General features: G+C 38.7%; 3 protein-coding genes across 5 annotated transcripts; 2 read left to right on the plus strand and 1 right to left on the minus strand.

Annotated features, from left to right (window-relative positions):
- Nucleotides 1-3,020: 3,020 nt before the first annotated feature.
- Nucleotides 3,021-25,047, minus strand: LOC126583498 (pescadillo homolog). 2 transcript variants are annotated; one of them, XM_050247868.1, is made up of 13 exons: nt 24,961-25,047; nt 6,543-6,628; nt 6,139-6,387; nt 5,918-6,040; nt 5,712-5,796; nt 5,510-5,620; nt 5,299-5,392; nt 4,885-5,171; nt 4,516-4,623; nt 4,223-4,344; nt 3,741-3,954; nt 3,436-3,645; nt 3,021-3,323 (listed from the first exon to the last, which is right to left on the minus strand). In XM_050247868.1, exons 1-13 carry the CDS (start codon nt 25,009-25,011, stop codon nt 3,246-3,248), a joined length of 1,818 nt encoding a protein of 605 aa, XP_050103825.1. In that variant the 5' UTR covers nt 25,012-25,047; the 3' UTR covers nt 3,021-3,245. The 2 variants fall into 2 exon arrangements, with proteins under 2 accessions (XP_050103825.1, XP_050103824.1); XM_050247867.1 differs by lacking the exon at nt 24,961-25,047 and adding an exon at nt 6,759-6,906.
- LOC126634554 (altered inheritance of mitochondria protein 32-like) lies at nt 11,457-15,592 on the plus strand. Its single transcript, XM_050305073.1, has 6 exons — nt 11,457-11,598; nt 12,203-12,265; nt 13,736-13,891; nt 14,013-14,085; nt 14,718-15,191; nt 15,571-15,592. The coding sequence occupies exons 1-5, from the start codon at nt 11,457-11,459 to the stop codon at nt 15,022-15,024; spliced, it is 741 nt and encodes a 246-aa protein (XP_050161030.1). The 3' UTR covers nt 15,025-15,191; nt 15,571-15,592.
- On the plus strand, nt 17,114-24,486 carry LOC126583497 (disease resistance protein Roq1-like). Of its 2 annotated transcripts, XM_050247865.1 has the most exons (9): nt 17,114-17,736; nt 18,699-19,803; nt 20,096-20,368; nt 20,477-21,043; nt 21,126-21,773; nt 21,909-21,994; nt 23,365-23,670; nt 23,754-23,859; nt 24,180-24,486. In XM_050247865.1, the coding sequence occupies exons 1-9, from the start codon at nt 17,213-17,215 to the stop codon at nt 24,348-24,350; spliced, it is 3,786 nt and encodes a 1,261-aa protein (XP_050103822.1). In that variant the 5' UTR covers nt 17,114-17,212; the 3' UTR covers nt 24,351-24,486. The 2 variants fall into 2 exon arrangements, with proteins under 2 accessions (XP_050103822.1, XP_050103823.1); XM_050247866.1 differs by lacking the exons at nt 23,754-23,859; nt 24,180-24,486 and having other exon boundaries at nt 17,118-17,736; nt 23,340-23,435.
- Nucleotides 25,048-25,594: the final 547 nt, after the last annotated feature.

Below are 25,594 nucleotides of genomic sequence, written 5' to 3' on the forward strand. Positions count from 1 at the left end.
TACGCTTGATGCTGTTGTTCGCCAAGGAAAAGATCCCAAAATCGCGCCCAGTAGATGGTGATGCTAGACAGGGATTATCAAAAGCAAAATAGATGCAGTTTTCTTCAAATTCTGTCTTGTAATGGGGACTGGTAAGGCTACTAGCAGAGATTACTTTGTTGCTTGCCTCGCTCATAAACAATATCCGATCACCAAGGTCGTCAACCTTTTTCCACCGAGAACCACTGTTGTTACACTCGAGCTTGAACACCCGAAATCCTAGAGTTTGAGGTGGAATGACGTAATTACAACCTAGGCAAGACGAAGGAATTATTGGTTCTTTTTCAAAAGCAAAACTAACATTATGGAAAATCATAAACAAATCCTTTGACGTCGTATCTTTTGCTAAGTAAACCTTTTCACATTCGTGATAGTGCACGACTCCAGCCATGGTATTTGTAGAGTTCAAGGAAGGAAATGGAGTGGGATGAAGCATAACCAACATTTTAGGCGGTCTCCTGTAAATACTACCGCAAGGACCGGCATTGGCATGATCGTCAACATGTAATGTTTCGAGGTCATAAACGATTAACTCCGATGAATTCCGAGTTGAAGCAAACAATCTCCCATCAATTATTTCTATATCCTGAATCCTTAAACCTCTAGCGTCCGGCATCGGATCAATGCGTGTCCAGAATTTATCAGTAGGTCTACAAAAGGCCAAATAACGACCTGCTGCGGAAAGGCCAGCGACAAAACACGATGGGTTTAGCTGACGATGATGACCTGGGGACGATGTCGTTATTGGCACTGATGAGGCCACTACTTTTTTGAAGAAGAAAGGTCTGCTGCTGTAACTATATCGAACCGTAGATTGTGATGGGAGCATGACTCGGGCACCCGACACTGGATTCAAGAAGAAGTTGACAGTCGCGTATGGATACTTGAGGTTGTAATCTAGCAAGTGCAAGCCAAATGACCAAGGATACAAAAAACCCTCGGGACGCCAAAACTCGCTGTCGATCATGATCAACCACCCATCAACTGAACCAACACAATCCCTCCTGCTTATATAGTCATTAGGGTTGATAGATGAAGACCTGTAAGTTTTTTGGTCTCCAAGACTCAGAAAGCGGTGTTCTTTCAGGGAAAAAGGGTGAGAACGGAGCATGAGCCACGGAAGTTGAGGGCAACCCTTAGGTTTCGTGGCACTAACGGCCGCTCGCCAAGAACGGCATACCGCACCGCACCGTAGATGGTCCGATACGCATAACCTCCGTAGAATCAGCTGCATGATTTCTACGGGCAGTTCACTGGACCACCTACTGGTACGAATATTTATCAGTGGGAACGCTGTTTTTACTCTGACCTTTGCACTTGCTAGCCTGTGGAAAACAAAATGGAGAGGGAGGGAAAACAGCTTTATTGATAGGCGGTAGTAAGTGAATGTGACCTGAAAAATTGCAAAAACAACTTGAGTCAGCTTCTGCCTTGTCTCCGGAGAAACTTTTCTGATCGGCATCCTTGCGGCGGTCGACGGAGGATTTCGTACGAATGTCGACTTGGATTTTCAGTTGAATTTGAATTGAGAATATTTGTACAAATTAATGATCGATGGAACCTCTTCCCATATATATATAGGTAACTGAGGAAGAAATTCTCCAAATTTGTATTCGGTATCCTAAACCTAATAGAACTACAGTTTTGTATCCGGTAACCGTAACCTAAACCTAATGAAACTAGAAACACACGTAAGATGGAGAGAATTAATTAATTACAGATAATGCTAGGGACAACAAATTTTAAACTAAATTTTGTAAACAAAATGATGTTGTTATTGATAATTGGATTATTAACGTATTTATTTCTTATTGTTAACATATTATTAGATTTAAAAATTAAAAAGAAAAACTAATAAAAAAATTTCCAAACTTTAAAATATAACTAAAAATAATCTATAATGATAAGGAATAAAAGTACAAAAGATTTTTTGTGATTTGAAAAATACAATGAAGAGTTTTGGCAATGGATGTTTTGAATGAGGTTACTGTAATTTCGTGTTTGTTAGTTACAAGGATTAGTTTTAGTAGGATTAGGAGGGACTTGCCTCGACTAAATTCCTTGCTAGAGGTTCCTAGCGAGACCCTCCGAAAAGCAGCGGACTGCTAAGCAGGACATTGCTCGCATCCTCGTCTCGACTGCGTCCTCGTCCTTGCGCTATCATATCATCGTAATCTTAAACATAACATGGTATATCTGCTATTCTAATAAAATATGTCATATTCACTCCGAAACACATCTTCCACTTGCATTGCTTTGTTTTTGTTCTTAATAAACTTCCTTGTAAATATTTGATAACATACTGACATCAGAGAGCAACCCAACCGTTGACAAAGCAAAATGTTCACTCCTATACAGCTATCTTGGATGTGCAGTCATGCAGCAGATCAAGAATGCCAAAGCAACAGCAATGACGACAGTCCACGCTGCGAATGCAGTAAGCACCTGCAAGTTCGGGGGGGCGGCGGCGGCGGCGGCCAAGATCGTTACTACTAGCGTTTCTTGGGTTGGGGGCGTTGACGCAATCTTCCGCACGTGGGGTCCAGTTGTCTGGCCATGAGAAGAGGAGGATGAGAGTTCTTGTTTGGGCGTACATGTTTCTTGGTGAAAGAATTATCGAGAGATACTTTGACAGCGATCGCGAAGAAATGAAGTTAATTTCATTTGGGGGTGCGGTTTATATAGTTAACGGCAGTATTTGCCCCTAAAGAAGTACGGCCCTTACGCCGTCATCGTCATCCCAGGGGATGAGGACCACCGTTAGGATGTTGCCACGTTGCCTAACTAACATTTCCCAATAAAAAAAAAAAGTGAAAAATGGTTCTTCACTCCCCTACCAACTCTACTCAAATACTGAGATAATTCGACTCAAGAGAGCAATATTTGGCTTGTTAAATTATATCTTAACGGTACCAATCCTTGGTAAGAAAATTCACTAAAAAAAAAGACGGCATAAATAAATTTGTGAAAACTTGCGTAAATTAGCAATAATTATAAATTGTTTGTATTGATAATATGCTCGGACAACAGCTTAAAAGTTCGAAGTTCAAACATAACTAAAGATTACAGAAGTCACTCGGTCAATAACAAAAGCAAACACAAAAATTTCCACGGCGGCATCAACACTCTCCAGACTTTTGAGCTCCGAAAACAGCATGCCAATAACAACACCGTATGACGCAGTTTTCTTGACTGCCTTAGCCCGCTTATTTGTTAGATTCTTTAAGTTTTCTCTTCCGTTCCCTGATGACATCAACGTGGTCCTTCTTTCGCTTTTTGCCTTTCTGTATGAACAAAACATCCAAGAATCCTTGTGTTGGAAATAAGGCACAACAAGCAATTTCTGAAGTTTTCGGAAAATACATCAAAATAGCAGGACATTATCAAGAAACTTACCTCCATAGCTTCAAGAACACCCCTCTTCTTACGGGACATTAACATTTTAGACATATTGTCACGATCAGTATCAGGATCAAACTCTTCCATATCCTCGGTGGTTTTCTTGGCAGAGTTCTGATTATCTACATTCGAGGTAGATGATGAATGTTGGATGCCCTGAAGCTCCATATTCAATTCGTCGTGATACTGCTTTTCAAGAGCCATCATCTGTATCGCATCAGAATTCAGTTAGCATCAATCAAAACCAATCAATAAAGTCTCTATGCACGTCACAAAATCAATTAGAAGAAAAATCATGATACCTTCTTCTTTCTCTCTGCAGCTTCTTTTGCTTTTGCTCGGTCAATAACACCTTCAGACAGTAAATTCTGAGGATCTTCCAAATCTTCTTGTCCCACACCTGGCAGGGGGAGGACTTCACCAGCAGACTTCCATTTTTTTATGGTCTCAGCATAATCCGGAACATAACCTTCTGCCTCGTTGTCAACAAATGGTGACAAGTGTGGTGGAGGATCCCTGTTAAAGAGCACCCAAATTAACAATCTTACAATCAGAAACTTTTACTATCAAATTATAAAAAGAAAGGGTAAGTAAAGGTCCACCCATCCAAATAACCTAGGTGTGCACATACAAACATATTAGCGGATGCAGTAGAACATACTAAATGAAATTATCACTATTCATTTCACCAAGGTCCAAGGCAGAGAGTTAACAACTAAACAAAACAGTAAAAAACACGGACTGATACACAAGGAAAACAAAGAAATATGTCTCCTAATATTACCTGCCCGCCAAATAACCCCCAGTTGGCAAAATGATCCGAGCATTCATACAGTCATAAACCCATTGTGGTTGAACATATTCCCTCGCAAGGGTCTGACGACCATGCATTGGCCTATCAACAATCTAAAAAATAAACAAAGTGTTGTCAGCCTTATGATCAGTTCTTTTCGGTTTTTATTTTATTTTAATTAATTAATTAACTAATTAATTAATTTTTTCTGTGAGGGGAGAGAGAAAGAAACCAGATCAGCCAATTCAGCCATAAAAAAATTAAATAAAACAGTAATAGCTTACCTGATGGGTAATGCTGTCATCAGCTTCCTCAAATGGAGCCCCATCACCTTCCCAGGAAACAGTGCCACCAAAAGCAGGAATGACAAAAAGCAACGACTCTCTGTAAACCTGAATTTAGAAAAAATATTAACATATCAAACCCAAACACAATTCTATTGCTATCAACTAGAGGAAACAAAGTTGACGAATATTCCAATATTAATCATGAAGTGAGTTTGCCCATTGGTTTTTTTAAAGATAATTGCCTTTTAATATTCTCTTCTATCAAAGCACCCTTAAAAGGCCTCACCCATCAGACCTATTTGTTGGTAGGAAAATAACTTTTTGCAAAAATATCTGCTACGTTGCAATTCAAATTTTAAGACTCACCTCACGGTTCAAGAAAAATTTCATACCCTTGAAGAGTTGCTTACACTCCTTTGTATCATTATCCTCTTCATCCTCGCCAGAAACATCTTTAACAAGGTGCATCAATGCACCTGGTTCATTCGAAGGCAGTTGATGCTGAAGTTGAGCAAGTCTTAGTTCAGACTCTTCAAGTGAAGTCTCAATCTTCTTGTTCTCACCATTCCCAGATCCAGACAAACTAGAAGCTTGAGAATCCAACACTGCGGACCGAGAATTTGCATCAAGGTATCGTGCTAGTGCATAAAGTTCTGAAAAGTTGAGGAAATCCATTAACAGACACGCACAAATGTACAATCACAACTCAACAGCATTAAAACTCTAAATGACAAGGTAGGACCTTGTACAATATCATAAGTAACTAGTAAAAATTTTTACCTGCTGCTAAAGCTTCCAATCGAGAATCAAGAATCGGTGGGTACTTCACATCTATGGAACGATATAAATGACAATTCACAAATGCAAGAAGAGCCTGCACCATACAAAGCGTAAGAGTTTATTTAAGTACTTGGTTCGTTGGAATTAACCACAATTTTACAGCACAGAGGTTGATAACGGAAAAATAGAAATACAAAGTACAAAATATAACCTCGTAAAATTCCAAAAAGTTTAGCATGATATTGAAGTCAATATCATCAGTCAAAACTTGCTGCAAAGGGTGAGGGGTCAACCATGTGACTTTTTGCCCCTTAACCTCGGCCTGCATGGACAAACAACGGAAGAATTCATACCCAAATAACACAAAATGCACAGTGGAGATTTGATAAGCAGTGTACAGTACATAACCAAACCTGATAATATATGCCTTTAACAGATACAAAGACTTTACGCAATTTATGAGTCCGAGATATGTAAGCTTGCCATTCATGACTCAACCTGGAACGAAAGCAACACCAATATTAAGGGAAGATTCCACAAAACGATTAACTCCTAGAAGTAACTAAGCATCATTTCATACTTCATAACTCCTTTTATTTAGAAAAATTCAAATATCTACCTTCGACAGTTATGAATGCGTTTGACATCAATTCTATCCTCAATAGCAGGTAATGCCGCAAAGAGGTGAACCATTGTGAGGCAGTCGTCTATATCTCTGAGTGCGTCAACGAATTTTGGATACCTGCAGTTCCAAACATACCAAACAACAACTGTCAGAGGCTCTACATACAATAACAGACACACAACGAACTTTTTAACAGTAAGAAAAACCCAACAAACCTCTGCAAAATAATTCTATCTAATTTGTAAGTGGGTCTTCTCTCTTTCAGGAGAGCAGCCCGTTCCTTGTTCTTCTTCGCATCGGCTTTCTTTACTTTTCTTTCGTATGCTCTTATCTCTCTCAACCGCTCAAGTAGCGGTTCATGCTGAATGAAAGAAACATCCTTCAAATGATAATAGGTATGGTGATTTCCTTTCACCTTTTTCTTCGGCTCCCGAGGGAACACGCCCTTTAGAATACACAATTTCCTATAATTTCCAACAGCATGAACATGTATTAAGCAATCATACAATAATTCAACCGATAAATCCGAATAATGCATAAACCCTAAACCCTAGATTAACAGAAATTACATAAATTATGTGAAAATACAGAAATTACAACTTGAATACCAGAGACAGACCTGAAGAGGGGAAGACTGACTTGAAGCTGTTTGACGGCTTGTGACCTGGTGACGTACCTCGCGGCATTTCCTTCCTTCTTCTTTCCCTGCAAATTCGAGGGAAAATCAGCTGGAAGTGTGAGAAAATGGTGAAATTAAATATTGGAAATTGTTCTTTTAATACTGATATGTACATAGGTGAGCTTATCGGAGACGGAGAGGTGAATTAGAACTTACCGCAGGCCTGTAATGCTTATGCTTCACCGGGGCGGCGGGGTGCTTCACCATGGCGGCGGGGGTGGAGAGAGAGATAGAGCACGCGCGGAGGCTGAACAGACTGTAAACGTAGAGGTTTAGGTTAGGGCTTAAGCGAAACAGATTTCGAGTTTGTTCATACGGGTCGGTTTTAAATGCGGGTTTGGGCTAGCTCGGGTCATGTAAGAAATGCTTAATCTATAGTTTTGGGCTTATTTCTAAATAGGTGCACATTTAATGGGTCCATACGAAAAGAGTTTTGCTCTTCGGACATTTTCTTTTCAAAATCGATAACAAATATGACACGTAAATAATATACTTTAATTTTTTTTCTTTGCAAATTATACTTTGAAAATTTGAATATTCTTCTAACATCGTCAATTTAAATAAATTTTATATGAACAAATGAATGATTTTTGCTTATTGTTATTTTGCAAATTTAAAGTCCATTTACTAAAGAGGAAAAATAATCGAAAGCAAAATAGCCTTAAAAAGAAAGAGAAAATTTTAGCAATGATCCCTAAATTTTAGGTCAATTAGAGTTTTGGTCCTTGAATTAGAAGTTTGTATGTATAGATTCTTAACTTGTTATAATGTGAAGGGTCCTTTTGACTAACTTACAAAATTTTAATTTAAGGATCAAATATCTAATTAAGGACTATATTTTAGGAGCAAATATTCACGAATTTTTAGTATAAGGATCAAAACTTCAATTGTGTCACATCCCGGCCCGGCCCCGGCCCTCATCACATCCCGGGCTCGACTCCACCGTAGCACGATTTTTAGTATAAAATTTGAAACCGTTTGATAATTATTTCATTTTTTGTTTGCATTTTTTTGAAATTAAAAATTTGTTTGGTAATTGAAAATTGTAGGCTAAACATTTTTTATTTTTTAGTACATTGATATTTTTACACTAAGGTGAGAGAAAGTTTGGTTTAGTCACATAATGGGTAACTTAATTTGGTATTGAATTCGTCATTCAAGATATTTGAATCTAAGATCTTTCACATCTAAGTGACGAGGAATACTCTCAGATCGTAGAACTAAAAGGCTTTAAAACCTTAAGAAAGTCAAAAACTAAGAATAGTTACAAATTAAGCACGGTTGGTTGTATGGATCTTAAAATGCTAGTACGGTTTTTCCTGGAATCTCTTTTCTCTATTCCTTTTACTCAGCCTTTCATAATATCATCTTTTCATTGGCGTATCTGTAATTCAAATGTCCCAAAAACATGCTAACCAAACCAAGGGATTCTACCCCGGCACCAGGGCGATGGGACCTGGCGAGGTGGTGGTGGGTGGTGTGTTACTGGAGTGTGGTGGGTGGTTGACGGCAGTGGTAGGGTGTTGGGTTGGTGGCATAGGGGAAGACCAAAATATGTTGTTCGATATAAGTTACAAATAACAGGGATAACTGTGAATATTATGGACAATTGACTACAAGTTAAATGATACATAGCAAGTCTGCTCACGAGAGCTTTTGGCCGTAAATCGAATTTATCTTCGACATCACATCACACACTGATAACTTGTTCCGACAGTAAAACCGGATCATCCACTTTTTACTGCTTAATGTAAAGTTCTTGTTCAGCTATGGAGTAGCAACCAATTATGTTGCTCGGCTCCATGATGAACTGCTCCTGAATAGGGATGGGTAAATACCCATTGGTTATGAGTAACCGCGGTTACCCGTCCATTTAAATTAAACGGTTACGGTTATGGGTAACCGTTTAGATAAATAAACGGTTATGGTTATAACCGTTTACCCGCGAAATTTAAATGGGCGGTTATAGGTATAACCGTTTACCCGCGAAATTTAAATAGACGGTTATGAGTATTAATCACGGTTATAAACGGGTAACCGTTTACCCATTTATTTTATATATGTAAAACTAACACAAACCATGTTTTCGATCCAATAATACTTAGCACCCAATAAATTAGCAAGGAATTCATCCGTCCTTCTCTCAATAACACTACTACAGGAAGGATGATTTTCATCATCAAGGAATTGGCCAAATTAATTTAAATTCCTTGAGGGTAACCGTGAAATTGACATAAATGCTTTGACAGAAATGTCTTCTAAACAATTTTTGTAATTCAATAATACTTAGCAAATATTATATTTACCTTCATTGGTAACAGTTAAACATATCGTCCGTAAACTATTATTTCAATTATTGGAATGGAATAAGGACTTAAAAAATTAAAATATGGAAATGTATGATGAATGTACCTATAACGGTGTTTAATTGTCAAAAAAAAATTATGACAATTTTTTTTAAATTTTCAAGTTGTTAAAAAACATGTAGACGGGTAAAAAAGGGTAATGTTAAAAAAAAAAGATAAAGGGTTAAAAATGATAAATGGGTAAATGGGTATTAAATGGTTACGGTTAAATGGGTATGCGGTTATGGGTATGGTTAACCGTTTATAAACAGTTATGGGTATGAGTATAACCGTTTAAGCAATTACCCAACGGATAAACGGTTATGTGGGTATGAGCATAAACGATTATGAGTAAATTAACCGCGGTTACCCGCCCACGTAACCATTGCTCATCCCTACTCCTGAAACGTACCCATTCGCTTACTTGAAATATCAATGGGAAGATCTTTGATGCTTGGCAAGCCCTCTACTTGTACACCATCTCCACAGATAAGGAACTGATTCCCAACAATGAATCATCCCGACACCCTAATGGCTACTCCATCCTGACCGTGAGCGCGACACTGAAGCTTTTCTACAACGTGCACAAGTCTTTCTGGAGGCCAGTCACCAGCTAGTGTACTCCGGATACTTGATAGAGTTGCAAAGATATCATTTGGGCCGACATGTTGCTTTCCTGAGAAACTAAAAAAGATAATAGAACTCAACGACTCATAGTGAATCCAAAGAGTTCAACATCCATATCAATTAGATGCTGGAAATTCTCGTAGAACTGTTCACTACCTGAATACTGAATCTTCGTTGTATAACGTCCTTGTATGTTGCCATTGCTCATCAGGTCCATCAAAGAGTAGGTAGAAATGTATCGTAAGCACCTGGTAAAAAAACATAATAAGATGAATAGCAGTAGATCACAAGCATGATTAGTGGTAGGTTCCAAGCCATTACAAATTCTAAACTGACTTTGCATATAAATTAAATACCGCGAGGACCAAAAAAAAAAAGAAATGAATAACGTGAACTGTCACATATTTGACTCAAAAATTAGAGATTAGATTTTGACTTAGCATTTTTAAGCGGTTTTTATATACTTCTGTTGGTCTAACTGTCACATCCCGGTCCGGGATCCATCATGTTCCAGGCTCACTCCACCATCGTAGCACGATATTGTCCTCTTTAGGCCCCTACTACGCCCTCACGGTTTTGTTTCTAGGAACTCACACGAGAACTTCCCAGTAGGTCACCCATCATGAGGGTACTCTCGTGCGCTACTCGCTTAACTTCGAAAAATTGATGTTACCCGAAGCCAGTGAGCTCCCAAAAGATCTTGTGCTAGGTAGGAAGGTAGGGATCACTGTCTTAGTCGATGTGGGATGTTTCACTAACGATAATGCAAGTGTCAAGTACTCACATCTGCCAAGTCCTTCATCCTTTCTGTTGGATCAAATACGCTTCGGACAAATGCTGCTAAGTCAACTTGGGAATCCTCGTACTTTGTGATGAAGGGGTGTGAAAGTAGCTGCAGGAGGAGAATACTAGTTAAACAATGTTGATGTCAAGTTACCATCTCCCAGATTGAAATATGTAGTTAATATGATCACCTGCTCTGCTGTTGGCCAAGCATCTGGATCCTTTTGCAAGCAGGCTTCAATAAACGAGCAGAACTCTGGTGAAAATTTGTGTTTTGAAGGTGTAGGTGATGGATCATCCAAGATCTGCCATAGATCTCAGAACTTTAGTTGCAAAACAACGGTGAATGTAGGCAATGGAAGGCAAAATACTTACTACTAATCAACAACATAAACCCAATTTCTACTGTAAAAAACAAAACATAAACAGAATTTATCCGAAACGCTGCTGGCGCCGCTGCCGATTGCCCCAAACACCCTCATCTCCCGCGAGGAGCACCGGTAGGTCTTCTCGGCGCTGTCGTCCACCGCCAAGGTAGCTTCACCACAAAACCCAGAATCAAATTTCCACAATTTCCAGAAACCCAAAATTCAAAATTCAAACTTCGATTATTCGGATTGCAGAAAAAGTGTAACACCCACCTCCGTTTATAAAGATATATTTGTATAATTATCTCCTAAACAATTTGAATCTAGCAATTTGGTCCTTTTTGATTCCCAATCAGAAATTAAAGCATTGGATTCCTTTTCTTTTTCAAGCTGCCACGTGGCACCACCCCCTTCACTACTCTCACTTCTCTCTGTCTCCCCCCCCCCCGGTGTGAACCCCTTCCTTCTTCTTCTTTTTTTCTGTCTGTCCCGTCTCTCTCCCTCTCGGATCTCTCTCATTTCTCTCCCTCTCTTCAGATAAATCACGCACGCACGCAGAGACATGCATGCTCGGAGAAGCCATCACCATCATCAATCTCGTCATGCTCTCTCTCTCCCTCTTTCCCGTGCTGCGAACCCATAAAACCCGGAAAGGAACTCCATCGAATTTTTCTATTTTCCCGATGAGGTAAGCCTCAAATCCCTCTCTTTTGTCCTAGAATCTTGTGAGAATGGGTTCTAATTGTGTTTTATTTCGTGATTTAGAGGTTGTTAGGACGAAATCGAACTCGGGTGTAGGCACACCCATTTCCGGCGAACCGTGGGTGTCGGGGAGATTCCGGCCATCTCCGGCCGTTCCAAGGCGAAAGGAAGGTATAGAAATACTCCCCTCGTCTTGCTCTTCGTTTTGGTACCTAGATCGAGGTCTAGGGTTGTGTTTGGTAGTCGGCCGGAGCTGTTGAAGCTTCTGTGTTCGTTCCCGGCGAGGCCAGGCCGTGCAGGCCGGTTCCAAGTCAAGCGGGCCTTAGACCCGTGTGGTGAGGCTAGCCCAAAACCCTAACCCATTTCCTTTTTAAGTTTAGTTTTAATTGTTTTATGACCAAAGGCCTTGGGCCATTTTCTATTTAGGGCATTAGGCCCGTGTGTGTGTAGAACCAGACAGATTAGGCCTTAGGGCCAATCTGAGTTGGGCTTTCAGCCCTTTCCCAAAACCCATTAACCTTAGTTTAAGCCCAAAACCCTTAAGGCCTTTCAACCCAACCCAATCCAAGCCCAAGTCTGACTTTGACCTTTGACCAGTTGACTTTGACTATTGACTCGGTCAACTATCAAAGTTGACTTTGACTAGTCAACGGTCAACGTTGACTTTTTGAGTTGACTTTTCGGGGTTTCGTCGAAGACCTGTTTTTGAAGTCCGTTTTCCCAAATTCAATCGTTTGAATATAGTTTGAGTAAAGGTACTCCTTTATGTGAATAGGTGCAATTATTAACAGTGATTCTGCTATACCTTTTTGGTACAGCTTTGCAGCATCGGTGTATGGTGAGTGGACCCCTTCAAAAGCATGTTTTAATAATAGAAATGCATACATGAAAAACATGATTTAATACTTATGTATTATGAAGTACTTTATGAGATAATACACTTACTGATGCTAGATTGAATTATTACTATTTTTCCTATAACCCATGTTCTTATAGAATATCTGATGGATGACGATATGATATTTAGAACATGTTTAGAACACCTCTTTATAGTATAGATGATGGATGACTTTATATTATGAAGTTGTTTTTCAATATATATATATATGTTCAATGGTTTTGTACTTACCTAGTGGTCATTTCCGCTACGGGGCGTAGTGATAGATTATGGTCCGTCCCGGGCGACGGTTTGGTGTTGGCATAGGGTCTGGAGTGTGTTTCCTCTGGCTATTCAGCACAGGGACAGGGAGCCAGCATGGGGCCTGAAGTGTATTTTCCTCTGATTGTCTGCTCAGAGACTGGGAGCCAGCATGGGTCCTGGGGTTATCGGACAAATCACTAGTGTTTATTACTTATACAAGTTATGAATTTGAGATACTGCACATCATGCTAGGTTTCGGAAAACCTATGTTTTTCATTATATATGTGTTTTCATAAATCTGGGGGTTAGTATGTTGATAACTGTTTTATTATATTTATATCAATTGGTACACTCACCCTTGTTTTGCACCCCTTTCAGAACCTACGAACGAGGTTTACGATTTAAGCTACGAGGCTTTCCCCTACCAGTGATCCAGTGTTATATTTCCTCTGCTTCGACATCTATTGTAATATAGCATTTCTCTATCTTAAATTCTGTTTGTACTCTGTAATAGACGTATGCTCTGAACTTATGTGTATGACCATGATTCTATTAATTAGCAGTCGAACTTCAGTATTTTATTGCTAGTTCCTTCTGCCTGTTTTAGCTTATTTATGAGCTTTTACTTAAAATTAAATGGCTTTCGTCACCCTTCGGGTGTCGGCCAACATGTGACCATCCCGATGTCCCGAGGACATCGAGATCGGGGCGTGTCAAAAAGGCCAAAAGTGCTTACAATGTAGGAATCGCAAGGGTCAAGCTCCAAGGAAGGGCTCTGGGGGAGAAGCCCTTTTCGGCATCGAACAAAGGAGTGAGCTTTTTTCTAAGTTCTTCTAATTCAGCCATTTGGGGATGATGGGTTGATCAAATTTTGGTACGATTTGATTTGTACTTTGGTGATTTGAATTTATGTACGTTGATGTTCGGGTCGTTCATATTCGTCCTTTGAATTGAAAGGGAAACCTCTACTTGGATTCCAACGCCGAAAGGAAACCTTTACTTGGATTCTAACGCCATTAGGTTCCTTTTAAAACATTGTTTTGTTTTGTTAAAAGAAAACTAATAAAAAAGTTTTGAAAACTTTGAGTTTTAACGATAATAACAAAATAAATGGTACTAGAATTGACTTTTTAGTGTAAAAATATGGTTTTTCGTTAAAATGAACAGTATCGGAAGCTTTTCTCTACTACAAGACCCCCGAGGCCTCGCCATCACGCGTCAAAGGCTCTGAGTCCGATCCACTCCCTAAGTTCTTCGCTTCCGCTCTCAAAGCTCACAAGAATGACATCGCCGTTAAGGTCCATTTTGTAGCTCAATTCGTCGGTGTTTTTTATCGCTTTTTCTTACTGTTTCTTATTCCCTCAAGCTACTGAGTTCTGGTGTTGAGCTGAGTTGACTCTGTTACTCACTTTGTTTCTTGGTTTTTGATATGTGTTCCTGACAGTAATTGAAGGACGAGAAGGAACTGAGTTTTCCGACAGCGATGTGTTGATTTTCCCACAAATGATCAAATACAGGTAAATCCATGTTGATTTCTTGAGGTTTTTGTTCCATAGTTGCTTAATTTTAACTGAAATTTATAGGATTTAGATAATTAACCAGTGAGTGGTGTTTTGATTCTTCATATTTGCTTTATTTGACTTGGAGATTTCGATGATTGCTAACTAGAGATAGAGTTTATGATTTTCCCATTTCAATTTACGAAGTCTTGAATTGAGCTAATTTAGTGTGTTATGGACTAGTTTTGGTGTTGATACCTTGGAATTTTCCTTGTTTACTCTGAGATTGTGTGCCAATAACACGGTCTTGTTTCCAACCATTTATATTATTACACTTGGTATACCTGGTCATGGCATATAGAAAAATTTCTTGTGATTTTCATGGAAATTGATTGGATGCAAGTTACGACCGTATATAGTGTTTTATTTCTGTTTTGACTTCTCTTTTGATTACGAGATTGTGCTGAATTTACTGAACTAAATAGATAATTCGATATGTGTTAGCTTCTGAAATTAGTTTTAGAAATTGAATTTAATGGCTCAGTTTATGACTAATTCCTTGCCTTACAAGGAATTAAAGAGTATTAGATTATTGTTTCCTGTAAATTCCTTTTTGTGATTCTGAGGTGGTTGTTGCTTGTTGATCAAAGGGGCCTGAAAAAGTCGGATGTGGACAGCTTTGTTGATGATGTCCTTGTGAACGACAAACCATGGGCTTCCGGAGTGCAAGAGACGTTGACTGGCTCCCATGTATTTGTATGTGCACATGGTAGTCGAGATAAAAGATGTGGATTTTGTGGACCTGTTCTCATCGATAAGTTCAAAGAGGAGGCTGAGCTGCGAGGATTGACAAATAAGGTATTTGTTATTGCTTGCTTTCACGTTGGAGGCCACAAGTATACTGGAAACTTGATTGTCTACAGCCCAGGTTCAGATGGAAGCATAACAGGCCATTAGTAATATCCGCATCATAACAATTTAAAATTTATCGAATTGGGATAGATGAAGGAATTTGAATATTATGGTATTAATAATTGCTGGTATGGCTACGTCACTCCTGAGGATGTGCCGGAATTGCTTGATCATCATATAAGGAAGGGATGGATCATAGAAAGACTTTGGAGGTTTGTATGTTTTCGGTTTTGCCTACTGTCTTTTGATGAACTGTCTGTTGTCATATTTTCCTATTGTTGATTACTTATAGTGTCGTATGATAGATTATTGATATGGAGTTACATTAACATTGAGGAACCAAATCAAACAACTCGTGTGAACCAAATCAAACAACTCGTGTGAACCAAATCAAACAACATTTTTACTTTATTTTATAGATAAACCAAACCAGAGGTGGTTTTGGGGAAGGGGGGACGGGGTCAAGTAGGCACTGTTGTCAAATTGTTTATTAAGCTTGATCATACCTGTTCTTACTCGATTGCTATTGATGAAACATAGAGTTAAATCTTTAAATGGCTGAACACGAAATTCAATTTCATTCCTTTACAGGGGCCAAATGAGAGCATCTTCGGATGAAGCTGAAAAAATTAATGACCAAAAGCTTCCAAATGGAGAAAGTAAGAAAATTGAGGAGAGGCCCCAAGAAAATGGTAATCAGATTCAGAATAATGAGAACTTTTCAGGCTATTGCCAGGGTGCTAATAGTAATAGATTTACATGCTGCAAAGAAGTAAGTTTATAGTAGAACGATGGAAGCAAGGAAAAGAAGGTGAAAGAAACCAGAGAGTCGTGTGCCAGGAAGGATGCCTTAGGGAAGTTGTCAAGCTTGATCAGGAGCTGGGAGCAAAGCGATGTTCTCGCAGCTACTACCGTGGTTGGAGTAGTGGCAACAGTGGATGTGGCCTATTTTCTTCTCTCTTTTTTTCTTTGTAGAAAGGGGTTATAACGTCAATCAAATAAGCTCCTATATGAAAGGAGAATATGATAACTACACTATACGTTATTTTTCGGAGGGTTCCCGAAGCTAATCCATATATAGTTACAAAGTATTCACTGTTCTTTTATGTTGTTGATTGCTTACACAACTGAAATTTGTTGTTCCAATACAATGTTGAATGGTTTTATCTTGATAGTGGGATTTGTTGTGAGACTGCTTGCCAAATGTTGGTGTGGTATTTTCTAAGCTTTTGTGATTATTTTCGATTTGCCTATTGGACTTTTAATTCAAGTGTCGATTTTGTTAACATTTATGTGAAATAAGTCTAAATTTTGAAAGAGACTAAACGGCATTGTTGTCCTTCTCGTTTGTTCAATAAACGAGATAAACGGCTGTTCCAACATCTTAATCTGCTTGGCAAAGCTTAGAGTTTGGTCGAGATCATCGTCCACCGCTGATCTTTGTAAGCTTCTCCTCCACCAGTCTCAATTTCGTTGTACTCACACCGTCAACTTTTTCTCCTTCTTCCTGCATAATTGGAACAGTCTCAATGCCACTGCACCCACCCCATCAACTTATTCCTTGACTGCTTGTTTCTCGAACCATAATTGGAACAGTCTCTAAAAAACAGCTGCTATCGTAAGCTCGATCATCTCCTTGCTTTCGTAGCTAAATTGATCCTTATTTTGGGCAAGTAAATTGCTTATTTTACAACATTGATCCTTTTGACGTAAGTTACGAATGTTTCATTCTAACTAAATTTAGTTAACTACTGTTCACAAAATAAAGATAGTTAGCCAGTTGGAGTTTAATTTTCTGCGTCTTTTGTTAAGATGGGTTGTTGGAGATGAGGTCTCTTCCCATTTATACTCTCTAGACTGACCCCAACAGTTGGAACCTGCTTTGCACCGAAGATTCTTACAACGCTGTCGTGACGTCTACCAGCAGCCGCAGTTGAACCTACCTGCGCACCAACCTTATAAAATACAATAAGGTCGTCACCTGGTCAAAGTTGGGCTGCAGATTTCTCAAAAACTACCCGCGCACCAACCTTAAAATACAGTTTTTATTAAAATTTGATGGTAACATTTATACATATCAAACTGTGGGAGGAATAGCACTCACGCGTTATCGACACGGCAGTGACATCATTGACCCATGCAAAAAAATTTAAAGGGCCGCCTACACTGGGGAATCTTGGGAAAGAGTTGACTTTGGTTATTTGAAAGCCAGGCTGCACTTCTACAGGCTGCAATGGATACCAGCAGCTCCGCCCATGGAGCCTGCGTTGCCGCCTCTTCGTCTTCCTCGCAGAGCTCAAACCGCTGGAAGTACGAGGTGTTCCTGAGCTTTAGAGGCGACGACACCCGTAACACCTTCACAGACCACCTCTTCATTGCGTTACGCAATGCCGGAATTAACACGTTTATAGACAACCAGCTCAGAAGGGGAGAAAACATACAGAGTGAACTTGACCAAGAAATCGAAGGGTCGAGAATCGCCATCATCGTCTTCTCCAAGAGGTACGCGGAGTCTCGATGGTGCCTGAGGGAGCTGTCGAAGATCATGAGGTGCCGAGAAGATCAAGAGGGGAAAATAGTCTATCCAGTATTCTACGACGTTGACCCTTCTGAAGTCAGGAAACAGAACGATAGTTTTCGGGAAGCATTTCAGAAGCATGAAACGGATGAAGATCCAAATGAGGTCAAGGAGTGGAGAGAGGATCTTAAGGCTTCTGCAGATTTGGGGGGCCGGAATCTCAAAACCACGGCCGACGGGTACACTTTTTTGTTTACTTCAAATTTCATATCACCATATTTCACTAATCAACCAAAATTAAGATATTATAATTAAGGCATTGAATCTGATTTTATATGTGATGAGAAAAATTGGATCGTTGATCTCTGAACTATGATAGAACTGTAATTTTGGTCCCTACATAAAAATTTAATACAATTGGTATATGAATTTTATAAAAGGTAGAGCATTTGCATAAGAATTTATGTCAAAATTAAGAAAGTGAAACGCAGGGTACGTGCGTTGTGTTTATGGGTGTTTGACGGACAAATGCTCCACACTTTATCAAATTGAAAAACCAATTGTAACGGATTCTTAATTATATTACGGCTTTTTAGTCAAAAATAGTTCTAAAATTTGCATAACACATAACTTTGGTCTCTGAGATTTAAAATCAATAGAAGTGGTCCCTGAGATTGTCTATCATCCATTATTTTAGTTATTCTGTTAAAAAACTTTGTTGTGAGGGTATAACACATAACTTTGGTCCCTGAGATTTGCATAACACATAATTTTGGTCCCTAAGATTTGCATAACACATAACTTTGGTCCTTGAGATTGTCCACCATCCATCATTTTGGTACTTCCATTAAAAAGCTCAGTAACCACTTAACGAAGTTTTTTAATGGAATGACCAAAATAATGGATTGCGGACAATCTCAATGACCACTTCTATTGATTTTAAATCTCAGAGACCAAAGTTATGTGTAAAATCTCGGAGACCATTTTGGCTAAAAAGCCTTATATTACTGAAAGCTACAATTGCATAATAGTCCAATCACCAATGATTTAACGTATTCACATTATAATCAAAGATTAGATACATGGTTGAATTGTGCTCAATTAATCTAGTTTATTCAAATATGTTTCAATATGTAAATATTTAGTCATTATGAATAAGGCATTTAGTATGGCTCTCGTAATTTGGAATTTCTACTTGTAGGCGTGAAGGAGTGTTTATCGAGAAAATTGTTGGGGACATCAAGGGATTAATGAAAACCACAAACTTAAAAGAAGCTAAGCACTCAGTTGGAATGTCTTTTCGCGTGCAAGAATTTAGTACTAAATACTTAGACGTTGGAGGTTCACCTGATGTTCAAATAATTGGAATTTGGGGTATGGGCGGTATAGGTAAAACAACGCTTGCCAGAGCCGTTTGTAGCAATTATCACCAAAGTTTTAGTCGTCAATGTTATCTTGAAGAGGTGAGGAGTAAGAAGAAAAAGATGGTTAGTTTACAAGAACAACTTCTTCGAGATATTTTAAAACAACCTGACATTAAGGTAAGCAGTGTTGCCGAAGGGACCAAGGAGATAGAGAAAAGACTTGGAAGCATGAAGGTACTCATCGTAGTTGATGACATAGATGATGCGGACCAGTTAGATGAATTGGCAATAGAACACAAATCGTTTGGTTCAGGGAGTAGGATTATTATAACAACAAGAGATGAACAAGTGTTGAATATAAAGAAGGTGGATAAAAGATATAAGGCACAAGAAATGACTACCGAAGAAGCTTTTGAGCTCTTTAGTTGGCATGCCTTTGAAAATCCTAGTCCCAACGAAGAATATATTGAATTGGCAAGAGATATTGTTGATTATTGTGGAGGATTGCCCTTAGCTTTGAAAGTTGTTGGTCGTTTGTTGGTTGAGAAAAAGAGTAAAACCATATGGGAAAGTACATTGGATAAATTGAGAAATATTCCAGATGGAAAAATTTATGAAACGTTGAAATTAAGTTACGATGGGCTACGTGATGATCATGTGAAGGGTCTGTTCCTTGACATATCTAATTTCTTTATTGGAATGAATAAAAGTACTGTCACGACAATATTGGATGGTTGTAGTCATTTTTCTGTAGAAGCAGAAATTACCACGCTCTGTGATCGATGTCTCTTATATATTGATGAAGATGAAGGATTGTGGATGCATGATTTGATTCGAGATATGGGAAGAGAAATTGTGCGGGCAGAATCTCCTGTGGAATTGGGAAAACGTAGTCGATTGTGGCATAGTGAAGATGCAAAAAGCGTGCTCAGGAACGAATTGGTAAGTATTTTTGCAATAAAAAATATTATGTTAAATACATGTAAAGAAAGAGAAGTATATACGCATATCCGCATATATATAATGTATGTCGTACATAGTATATTTGAAGAAAAAGAAGAAAGAAAAGGCTTTCATCCACTGTAAAGTGAAAGAGAAAATACATAATTATGTTGTATGCCCTACCTCTCTAGTAGTTCATTCATCCAACTCACGGCTCTGCTTTGTGTGAATATTATCCTTTTCTTGTTTTTTTATTTTTTTTTTTATTTTTATTTTTTTTTATCTCTAACAGGGAACAAAAGCAGTTGAAGGACTAAGCTTATTTTCTGATGACGCGCAAAGCTTCAGTACAGAAGCGTTTAAGAAGATGTGGCGTTTGAAATTTCTCGGGTTGGAAAATGTTACGCTGACTGGAAGCTACAAACATCTTTCCAAGGAGTTAAGATTTTTGGTTTGGTATGGATTTCCTCTTGAAGCCATACCAGCAGATTTTGATCAACGAAACCTAGTTTATTTAGCCCTGTTGTACAGCAAGATCATACGAGTTTGGGAGGATTCGGACCTGGTACGATATAATTATCAATGTCCTTGTAAATATCAGCATCAGTCATTGTCATGCATTCTCTCTTTTATTTATTTGGATTTTTATTATTGTTCTCTTTTTGACTAACAGTTGCCTAAGAAGTTGAAGTATCTCTTTCTTATGCACTGCCATAACCTGACTGAATTACCAGACTTTTCAAAACTCCCACATCTCGAGACGTTGGTCCTCAATGGCTGTAAGGGTTTGTGCGGGGGTTATCATTTTTTAGCACAACTGAAGATGATTAAGGAAATTAATCTCTTGGACTGCAATATAACAGATGGTGCCGTTCTCGAAATAATTGGGAGTCTATCTTCTTTAACATATTTAAATCTAGGTGGGAATGGTTTTGATAGGCTACCCATTCTCAGTGGCCTTTCTCAGCTTCGGCAATTATATCTAAATCATTGCACAAGCCTTCAGGCAATCCCAGATTTGCCGAACAGTTTGGTTATACTGGAAGCGAATTACTGCACAAACCTTCGGGAAATAATGTCCGACTTTTCAGAGATGTCGAAAATGAGGGTATTGGAACTGAAAGACTGCCGCAAACTCAAAGATATTCCAAACTTGGAGAACTCATTGGACCACATGTATTCAATTCATATGGAAGGGTGTGCCAGTCTCACTGATACTTTTAAGGAGAACCTCCGAACGGTATGGCTCTCTCTCTCTCTCTCTCTCTCTCTCTTTGCTTTTTGTATTGTTGCTTATACTGACTTTGCACCCCATGTTGTAGAAAAATGCATTTGGTGGAATTTTTCTCTCCGGAAATGATATTCCTAACTGGTTAGCCTATGTCGAGGGAGAGGATAAAACTGTCATATTTGAAGTGCCGCCAAGTATTGATTATATAGGAGGGTTGGCTTTGGGCATCGTTTATTCTTCAGACAACTCTGACTCTACTGGGTCTCTATGCGTTGATGTTGTTAATTGTACCCAGCGAACTAATTTTCGCATCTGGCCGATGAAGGCCACCGTAACTGCTTCCCATGAATATTATCTTTGGTTGGGAAATCTTTCAAACAAGAAGCTCAATCTGAAAGGCGGCGACACGGTTCATGTAACAGCAAAATTTTATGGACCAGATAATATAATTAAGGTGAACAAAACAGGAGTGGATATTGTGAAATGGGATTTGTATGATGATGGTACTGATTGGGAAACCTATGAGACTATGGCATATGAGTCTGACGAAGACACTACTATGTCATCTGAGTCTGATGAAGACGTTGCTGACCATATATCATTAGGCTATCGCCACGTTTTCCTCTGCTACAAGACCCCTGGGGCCTGGCCGTGGCGCATCAAAGGTTTTGAGTATGATCCACTCCCTAAGTTCTTCGCCTCTGCTCTCAAAGCTCGCAAGAACCACATCACCGTTAAGGTTCGTTTTCCAGCTCAATTTGTCGGCATTTCTGATTGCTTTTTTCTTACCGTTTCTTAATTTCCTGGAGCTATTGAGTTTTGGTGTTGAGCTAAGTTGACTCCGTTACTCACTTTGTTTCTTGGTTTTTGATAGACGTTGCTGACAGTAATTGAAGGACGCAAAGAAAATGAGTTTTCCGACGGCGATGTGTTGATTCTCCCACAAATGATCAAATACAAGTAAATTCACGTTGATTTCTTGAGGTTTTTGTTCTATAGGTGCTTTAATTTTAATCCAAATTTATAGGATTTAGATAATTAACCAGTGAGTGGTTAATTTTGATCTGAATCATAACGATGAATTGAAACCACAGTTGAGTATTTCTTTACAATACAACAGTAATAAGAATAAGGTTATTAAGCAAGCTTGAGAGGTAAGTAAGCTTGAGAGGTAAGCAAGAGAACAACAATGTCACACTGGAATAATCTGAAGCAATAACTTATACCTATTCAAGATGGCACATAAAAGCTTAACTTGGTGGATGAAAAAAAGTTCAAATGGTGGTTTGATTATGGAATACTGAGAGTGTTGTCTTACCTATAGCTACATTGAAGAATGCCATGTAAAATTGCTTACGACGGAGAGACTAAAACATGAGCCGACCCATGTTCCCACCCAGACGTTAACAATTCTCTGTTCACTCGAAACATACTGATGTAAGAATACTCCAATTGAGACAAAATCTAGAGCTGTTATTGGCATTTAGAAAACTAAGTATGTAAAATAGTTTACGATCACTGACCTCTTGGAATCAAACGATATTCGGATGCAGTGATCTGTGGTTCATGATTTCCCTTTGAACATGTTCATCTATCTGCATCACCAAAAAAATATATATATATTTTTTTTTAAATACAAAGTTTAAAGGATGAGAAATGCCCTTCCCATCAACCCACCCCCACCCCCCTCTCTCTAGTTCCTACCCTTCCCATCAACCCTCTGTCAACCCCCAACCCTTCCCATCTCACTGTGCAAACCGTAAACTCGATGTCACACTCTGCCTCTCTACACAATCTCCTTGACGAGATCGAAAGCAACCTAACGCCCCCCTTCCGCCCACCGAATTGCAGAACACAAATGCCCCAAATGGTGGCCGTTGGATTAGTACTAAAGGGGGCAAAAGAGTCATTTGATCTTTCGGTGAAACCCACTCCAAAACGAGCGAGAACTGCACCCTGGGCATAAATGCAGCAGCCCAACCCAGCTGTTAAGCACGGCCCACATTAGTGCACACAATGGCAAACCATAATAAATTCATAGTCGAGGGCCCATTCCATAACCAACATGAGCAGTGCAATTTATTTTGCTGGTTTAAACTGAAGTGATTTATGTTTCCACTTCTTTTTTTATTACGAGATTGTGTTGAATGTACTGAACTAAATAGATAATTAGATATGTGTTATCTTCTTAAATTAGTTCTAGAAATTGAATTTAATGACTCAGTTTACGACTAATTCATTGCCTTACAAGGAATTAAAGAGTGTTAAGTTATTGTTTCCTGTAAATTCCTTTTTGTGATTCTAGGGTTGTTTTTGTTTCTTGATCAAAGGGGCTTGAAAAAGTCGAATGTGGGCAGCTTTGTTGATGATGTCCTTGTGAATGACAAACCATGGGCTTCCGGAGTGCAAGAGGTGTTGACTAGCCCCCATGTATATGTATGCGCACATATGAGTCGAGAGGAATGGAATTGTGATATTGCACGTGTTCTCATTAATAAGTTTAAAGAGGAAGTTGACCTGCGAGGATTGATGAATCAGGTATTTGTTACTGCTGGCTTTCACATTAGAGGCTACAAGTATGCTGGAACACTCACGATCTACAGCCCAAGTTCAAATGGAAGCATGACATGCCATTGGTAATATCAGTATCATAACAATTTAAAATTTATCATATTTGGATCGATGAAGGAGTTTGAATATTATGTATTATTAATTACAGGTATCACTCCGTCTTTCCTGATAGTGTGCCGAAATTGCTTGATTGGCATATTGGGAGGAGAGAGATTATAGAACGATATTGGAGAGATTATAGAACGACATCGAAGGTTTGTACGTTTTTGGTTTTGCCTACTATCTTTGGATTGGACGAGGCTTGTGTTGTCATAGTTTTCAATTGCTGATTTTGTCTAGTCTTGTATGATAGATTAATTGATATAGAGTTACATTAACATGGAGGAACTTTCGTGGAGAAAGCGCAAAAGAATTGGATATAACTGCATTACCCTGTATATGTTTATGATTTGTAATGTTATTGTGATTTGTTTATTAAGCTTGATCATACCTGTTGTTACTCAATTGCTATTGATGAAACTTAGAGTTGAATCTTTATGTAGTTGAACTCGAAATTCAATTTCATTCCTTACAGGGGTCAAATCAGAGATTCAGAGCATATTTTGACGAAGGTGAAGAAATTTATGACTGGGAGCTTCCAAATGGAGAAGAAAATAAGAAAATGGCAATCAAATTGAGAATAAAGAGAACTTTTCAGGCTGTTGCCTATTGCTTTAATAGAAGGTCATGCAGAAAAGTACCCTAATCCATGTGTCGAAGCCCTATTTTCTTTTTCATTTTTTTCTTTGTAGAAAGATGTTATGACGTCAATTAAATAATCCGCCGAACCATGCTCTTATGCGAAGGGAAGACGCCATTATATTGAAAGATGTTATGACGTGAATCCCTTAAACAAACCTCTGCAAAATAATTCTATCTAATTTGTACTTCTCTCTTTCAGGAGAGCAGCCCGTCCCTTGTTCTTCTTCGCATCGGCTTCCTTAACACAATTTCCTATAATTTCCAACAGCATGAACATGTGTAAAGCAATCATACAATAATAAATCCGAATAATGCATAAACCCTAAACCCTAGATTAACATAAATTACATAAATCACGTGAAAATACAGAAATTGCAACTTGAATACCAGAGACAGACCTGAAGAGGGGAAGACTGACTTGAAGCTGTTTGACGGCTTGTGACCTGGTGACGTACCTCGCGGCATTTCCTTCCTTCTTCTTTCCCTGCAAATTCGAGGGACGATCAGCTGGAAGTGTGAGAAAATGGTGAAATTAAATATTGGAAATTGTTCTTTTAATACTGTTATATACATAGGTGAGCTTATCGGAGACGGAGAGGTGAATTAGAACTTACCGCAGGCCTGTAATGCTTATGCTTCACCGGGGCGGCGGGGTGCTTCACCATGGCGGCGGCGGTGGAGAGAGAGAGCGCGCGCGGAGGGTGAAGAGACTGTAAACGTAGAGGTTTAGGTTAGGGCTTAAGCGAAACAGATTTCGAGTTTGTTCATACGGGTCGGTTTTAAATGCGGGTTTGGGCTAGCTCGGGTCATGTAAGAAATCCTTAATCTATAGTTTTGGGCTTATTTCTAAATAGGTGCACATTTAATGGGTCCATACGAAAAGAGTTTTGCTCTTCGGAAATTTTCTTTTCAAAATTGATAACAAATATGACACGTAAATAATATACTTTGATTTTTTTTCTTCGCAAATTATACTTTTCAAAATTGAATATTCTTCTAACATCGTCAATTTAAATAAATTTTATATGAACAAATGAATGATTTTTGCTTATTGTTATTTTGTGAATTTAAAGTCCATTTACTAAAGAGGAAAAATAATAGAAAGCAAAATAGTCTTAAAAAGAGAGAGAAAATTTTAGCAATTATCCTTAAATTTTAGGTAAATTAGAGTTTTGGTCCTTGAATTAGAAGTTTGTACTTATAGGGGGGTTTGTTACACCTCCTTAGGAGGGTCTGGCTTGGACTAGC

This window comes from Malus sylvestris, chromosome 9 (assembly GCF_916048215.2).
Source record: "Malus sylvestris chromosome 9, drMalSylv7.2, whole genome shotgun sequence".
In the NCBI taxonomy this organism is placed as follows: domain Eukaryota; kingdom Viridiplantae; phylum Streptophyta; class Magnoliopsida; order Rosales; family Rosaceae; genus Malus; species Malus sylvestris.

Excerpts from the sequence above, each read along its gene's own strand:
- LOC126634554 (XM_050305073.1), top strand. The coding sequence starts at position 11,457 with ATGGGTTCTAATTGTGTTTTATTTCGTGATTTAGAGGTTGTTAGGACG. Across the intron at positions 11,599-12,202 it reads CGTTCCAAGGCGAAAGGAAG|GTGCAATTATTAACAGTGAT; the intron begins GTATAGAAATAC and ends TTATGTGAATAG. Across the intron at positions 13,892-14,012 it reads TTTTGTAGCTCAATTCGTCG|TAATTGAAGGACGAGAAGGA; the intron begins GTGTTTTTTATC and ends TGTTCCTGACAG.
- LOC126583497 (XM_050247865.1), top strand. The coding sequence starts at position 17,213 with ATGGATACCAGCAGCTCCGCCCATGGAGCCTGCGTTGCCGCCTCTTCG. Across the intron at positions 19,804-20,095 it reads GCGTGCTCAGGAACGAATTG|GGAACAAAAGCAGTTGAAGG; the intron begins GTAAGTATTTTT and ends TATCTCTAACAG. Across the intron at positions 21,774-21,908 it reads AGAACCACATCACCGTTAAG|ACGTTGCTGACAGTAATTGA; the intron begins GTTCGTTTTCCA and ends GGTTTTTGATAG.
- LOC126583498 (XM_050247868.1), bottom strand. The coding sequence starts at position 25,011 with ATGGTGAAGCACCCCGCCGCCCCGGTGAAGCATAAGCATTACAGGCCT. Across the intron at positions 6,629-24,960 it reads ATAAGCATTACAGGCCTGCG|GGAAAGAAGAAGGAAGGAAA; the intron begins GTAAGTTCTAAT and ends TCGAATTTGCAG. Across the intron at positions 6,388-6,542 it reads GTCAGTCTTCCCCTCTTCAG|GAAATTGTGTATTCTAAAGG; the intron begins GTCTGTCTCTGG and ends TGGAAATTATAG.